Genomic DNA, 5,915 nt, shown 5'->3' on the forward strand with positions numbered 1-5,915 from the left:
ATATATATATATATATAGTCACGTATATATGTATAAGATAAAATCTTTATTTTAAAAAAGGAACGAAACTTTAATCCACATTCTGTGCAGGGTGATATGAATATGAATAAAGGATTATAACCGTAAATTGTGATTTGTAAGAAACAGTTACAGAAAGGAAGATGGTGAAGGCATTAATGTCAAGTATTTATTCCAATTCTCTTTAATTGCTAGGATGTCTAACAAAAAAGTCTCTGCCTAGATATACAACATTTGGTGTTTGGGTTTTCAAAGTATTGTTATTCATAACCTAATTAATAATAATAATTATAGATAGGTGAGCCAAGTGACGAAACAGTTTATTTTGCACAGACAAGATTTCTGTCTAGGGGCACCACCAATTCTGATAATTCTTGAGAAAGAAAAAGTGAAAAAGTGAGAGAAAGAGAAAACTGGATTAAAATATTTTGAACAGAATCAACAACACAGTCTTGAGAAGAATTGTGTGTGTGTATGTATGTATGTATATATATATATGTGTGTGTGTGTTTGTGTATGAGTGTAAAACGAGTAGTTTATTTTTTTCTCTTTTTTTGAAATGAGAAAAATGATAAAAAAAAAAATTTAAAAGAAAATTTAACAAGGATTTATTTTGACAGTTTTGTATTTCAATAATTCTTTGCTGCTGTTGTTGTTTAAAAGAAGAAAATTGTTGATGTTTTCTTGGCCAAACACTCACATATTAGCATGGAACATAGAGTTGCTGAGATCTTCAACAGATTAACAGAAGCTTTAAGAAAAACAGTTGCTTTACTGAGCTTTGGCCTTCTTTTTCAGGAATGGCAACTTGGATTGGACCCTGTGCAAGATAAATGGTAAACAAAAACGTTGTATTTACAGATAACAAAATTGTATAGATGTGAAAATGTAGGCCAATCTAGTCAAAACTGAAAACCCTCTTAGCTATAACAATATACATTAATATTATCACACACACACATTAACTGCTATTTCTTACACAAGCGCAAGAAATGAAAAGTGAGAATTTTCAAGCTCTCCTTTGGTCATTATGTGTTATAAAAACAACTGTTCCTTGACTACTCCCATGCAAATATATTGTATTCACACTGGGCATTTTTGTGTGGCTAAGAAGTTCATTTTCAACCATGTAGTTTCAAGTTCAGTTCTACTGCGAGGTATTGTGGGAAAATGCCCTCTACAGTGAATACAACATGGGCTTCTTTCAGTTTCTGTCTACTATATCCCTCACAAAACTTTGGTTGAACCAAGGTTATAGAAGGCACATGCCCAAGGTGTCATACAGTGGGGCTGAACCCAGAACAATGTGGTTGGGCAGCAAGCTTCTTACCATACAAACAAATCCACATGTTCATAAAGCTCCAGGTCAGCTGTGATTCAGTAAGAAACTAACAATAGTCTACGCAGGCATAAAATAACATTTGTAAAATAAGCTAAGTTTAAACAAAGTGGAGGCTTGTGAGAGGGATCTCCTTAGAAAATAGTCAAAATCAAAACCTTCAAAGAAGAACCATGGCTAAAACATTAAAATTCTTGTCTTCCTGGACAAACTTATCTTATTTTACACACACACACACTCCCAGTAGTGTGGATTGATCAGGTCTGCTATACAGCATCTTTTCATACATCTTAAGCCTACAGCATCTTAACTGAGATTCAACTTTCAAATGTTTGATCTAATAACATCTTTCAAAATTTTTAACTTCCTATACATCACCTACACTTTATGAGGGGTGTTCATTAAAAATTTCCCCTGACTCACTTCGGTTATTGCAGGAAACAAAACTTGTACAGGTATATTCAAACATGTCTCTACATGTCATATGAATTGCAGCTTTCCACTAGTATCTGTTTGTCTTTTACGGCTGCTGAAGTGGACTAAGGTGTTATAATGGAGGCAGTTGAATGCAGATCAGTGATCAGGTTCTTATTCTTGACAAGTTGTACACCAAAAGAGACTTTCAATGAGATGAAAGAAGTTTATGGTGACGATGCGTCACCAACTCAAATGTGGTTGAACATCGGTGGAAACTGTTCCTATTCCACCACTGATAATGACACCATCCATAAAGTGGAAGTCGCTATTTTGGAGGATCATTCGGCAACTATCCCAGGAAGTGAAGATAAGTGTAGGGTCCATAGAGAAAGTCATTCACGACCATTTGCGCATACAGAAGTTGGCTGTACGATGGATTACCCAGATGCTCACACCTTTAGAGAAGCAGGAATGAGTCAATTACTCTTAGGCTCTTTAGGCGATGTGTCGAGAAAATGAGGAGAACTTTTTTGGCAGACTTATCACACAGGATGAAACATGGGTCCATCACTACAATCCTGAGGCTAAAGTCCAACTGAAGCAATGGAAGCATGATAACTCACCACCTCCAAAGAAGGCTTATGTCCAACCCTCAGCAGGCAAGGTGATGCTCAGTCTTTTGGGGCTAGTGCAGAGTAGTGATGATGGATTTTCTGGCAAAGGGCAGCACACTTAACAGAGCATATTATGCTTCTCTGCTGCAGAAATTGCGGGACACCATCAAAGCAGAGAGGCATGGCATGCTGTTCAAAGGAGTTCACCTCCTCCAAGACAACATCCCAGTTTACAATGCGCATGTTGCCCAGATGAGAGCACACTCCTGCAACTATGAAATTTTTCTTCATCCCCTTCACTCTCCTGATTTCACACCATCTAACTCCTACCTCTTTCCAGCCATGAAGTTGGTTTTGAAGGGGAAGCACTTTTCAGATGATGAACTGATTTCTGAGGTAAAGTCTTGACTCCAGATGCAACCTACCAGCTTCTACAGACGAGGTCTTCACAGCTATATAAACTGATGGGAGAAGTGTGTCACCATTGGTGGTAGCTATGTAGAGAAGGACCAATAATTATGCCAAGTTTCGTTTATCCCAAACTTTGGGAAGTGGGTTAAGGGAAATCTTTAATGAACACTCCTCGTATTGCTCTTGTGAATTGTACATCATCTATGAGAACATTATTTCATGCATTACTCCCTTTTAAATAAATACTTCACACAATAGTTAGTATACTTACCAAAACTCTAGAAAGAGAAATTGGTGTAAAAATTAATGTAGAATATAGGGGCATGTAGTATATTAATGGGGAACATAAGGACAAATAGAGTTAATGTTGAATAAAGGGACAAGTAGCATTAATATAGAATATAGGGATATGTACAGCAGTTAATGACACCACAGCCAACAAATCTTACAACAAATGTCAATTGTGAGGGAATAAAAACATTTTGAATTTGTTAACACTGAGAAGTTGTCTTGTGAAAGATGTTAATGTTGGTAATGAGAACATATGGTGGAGGAGAAGAACTATTGTTTCACTGTATAAAAAGTAATATATCTGAAGAAAGGATGGAGTTAGGAGTTGTGGGTCAATGTCGGTTGTACAGATATGATCAGACAGTTCAGTAATAATTATTCCTGTCTAGGACTACAATATTTATTTTGCTCTTTCCATTTTTAAGATGGTGGATGTAATCTTAGTGAGATTTAGTTGCTACTTGTAGCAGATCAAATGAACATACACAGGTTGGATTGTTTAGCCTTGGTCAAACTGAATTGAGAATATGTATCAGACACGCTTACTGTGACTATCCTATCTTGAGAGACAGAACAACTTATCTTCTTCAAGATAAAGAGGTGTGATTTAAAGGCGATTTGGCTGCTATTTCTAGCAGATTGAGTTACTTAAAGTAATGAACAAGATAACTAAGGTCACATGACAACTTTTAATGAATCTTCAGCCATTTGGAAACAAAAGGATTCCATGCAGAAGTGTGATGTTGAATGATAGGAAGCTGTATGATTGGTTGGAAGGAAGGAAGTTGAATATACTTGTTTGGTTGTGCAATATTAAATAATTTAGTGGACAGAAAATAACAGAGGTAAAAAAAAAAAAAAAAAATGGAAGAGAAACATCAAGACAGGTTTGGGAAGAAATATTAAAACAATTATGAATCTTGATTATCTAAATTAATGAAAAATTGTTGATAAAATTATAATTTTTCTAACTTTAGAGATCAAGGGTGTTTTAATATTTACATTACAGTTCAATCAGTTTGATCTGATTGAAATGTAATGCAGATGAAAATACTGAAAAATCTTTCAATAGTCTTAAAAATTAACTTAGAATTTAACTTTTGTTAATAAACAATTTAAAGAAAAGAAAGAAATAACCCAGCCACCAACCACCTCCTCATGTACTTTTGCTTTTATTATAAAAGATTAAATAAAAAAAGAAGCAAACTAAATAGAAAGACCAATGAATAGAAGAACAAGGAAAAATTATGAAAATTATTGGTTTATGGTCATTGTTTGTGTTGGACAACATAAATTAAGACACTAATTACATTAGGTAATGAAGGATTCACAATCTAACTATTTTACATATACATGCTCATATTCTTAATTAACTCAATACAAGTCAGAAGAATAGAAAAGTGAAAGTTAATCTAACATTGCAGTTAGCTCTAGTTACAAAAGTAGGCTAAGAAAGTTTCAGTGACTTTCTGATTAAGGCCAACCCTGTCTTTTCTTATTGACAAATGACAGTAGTGCAGAGGAGTTTGTAGTCAAGAATTTGACTATGTCAAGTCTTTCAGGTTTATAGTAACACTTTGCCCTATTTCAGAAGCATGAAACAAGAATTCTTCAGGTTTAAACAGAGCTCTATTACCATTTACTGGATTGTTAACAGGCATACATTGACTGAAACACAAATATGTTCACTCTTTTAAACTATGTTATATTGAAACAAGAGAGTCTAAATCATTAAAACTATGTAAAAATTCTAATAAAAGCAATTATGTAACAATCAATACTCCATAATCACTCAATAATTTTGGGAGTGAGTCAATAATGGAGTACCAAAGTGGTTGCTTAACCCGCTAGAAATAGCAGCTAAATCCCTTTCAAAGTATACACTCTCGACTCCGTCAGTCGTGATTGACTATGGGTGCATCTAAGAGGTTCCTCTCCAAGGTACAAGTCTGAGTGGAAAATTGCCTCACCGGTGAACACAACCTTGGGTTGTTTTTATGGAAGACCAGCAGTTGCCCATGCATACCAACCACCCCTCTCCATGCCACTGATGTTATCCAAGGGAAAGGCAAAGGCCGATACAGCTTGGCACCAGTGACGTTGCAACTCATTTCTGTGGCTGAGTGAACAGGAGCAACGTGTCTTGTTCAAGAACACAACACACAGCCTGGTCCAGGAATCAAACTCACAACTTCACGATTGTAAGCTCATCTTTAAAAAAGAGGAATATATTAGATAAGTGAGTTTTCAACCATTTTTTACCTATGGACTCCTTTGATCATTATTTTATTCTGGTTGACCCCCATGGCCATTTTATGTTTAAAAACCATTTTATTGATACTTCTTTCAAAATTTCTATTTTGCTTTTCACCCATTCACTTGTGTTGGTTTGCAATAGCACCCACTGAAAGAACATGTTTCAGTGGTTGGAAACATGTTAAAATATGTAAAACATTAGAGAAAGAAACATAGGCTTAGGGAAAGCCCCCGGCCCATCAGGAATCTCTGCAGAGATGCTCAAAATATCTGGCAGTGTCGGCTATAGCCTAGTCACCCGTATTGTTAACCAGGTGATACATGAAGGAGTCATACCCAATGACTGGTGTAGCAGCACCATAGTCAACTGCTACAAAGGTAAAGGTGACGCTTTAGATACAAATAATTACAGAGGTATCAAGTTGTTAGATCAGGTAATGAAAGTCACGGAGAGGGTCATAGCCCAACTAATTAGGGAGAGAGTCAATTTAGATGAGATGCAGTTTGGATTTGTGCCAGGGAAAAGCACCACTGATGCTATATTTCTGGTAAGACAGCTGCAGGAGAAA

At 35.8% G+C, this 5,915-nt stretch overlaps 1 protein-coding gene across 5 annotated transcripts in view; it reads right to left on the reverse strand.

Annotated features, from left to right (window-relative positions):
• Positions 1-602: 602 nt before the first annotated feature.
• Positions 603-5,915, reverse strand: part of LOC106868368 (reticulon-1-A) — a 234,477-nt gene continuing 229,164 nt past the window's right edge. For all 5 annotated transcript variants that reach the window (XM_052971676.1, XM_052971677.1, XM_052971678.1 and 2 more), the window contains one exon: positions 603-838. In XM_052971676.1, coding sequence (XP_052827636.1) covers positions 790-838 — 49 coding nt within the window. In that variant the 3' untranslated portion in view covers positions 603-789. The remainder of the gene's footprint in view (positions 839-5,915) is intronic.

This window comes from Octopus bimaculoides, chromosome 11, assembly GCF_001194135.2.
Source record: "Octopus bimaculoides isolate UCB-OBI-ISO-001 chromosome 11, ASM119413v2, whole genome shotgun sequence".
NCBI classification, from domain to species: domain Eukaryota; kingdom Metazoa; phylum Mollusca; class Cephalopoda; order Octopoda; family Octopodidae; genus Octopus; species Octopus bimaculoides.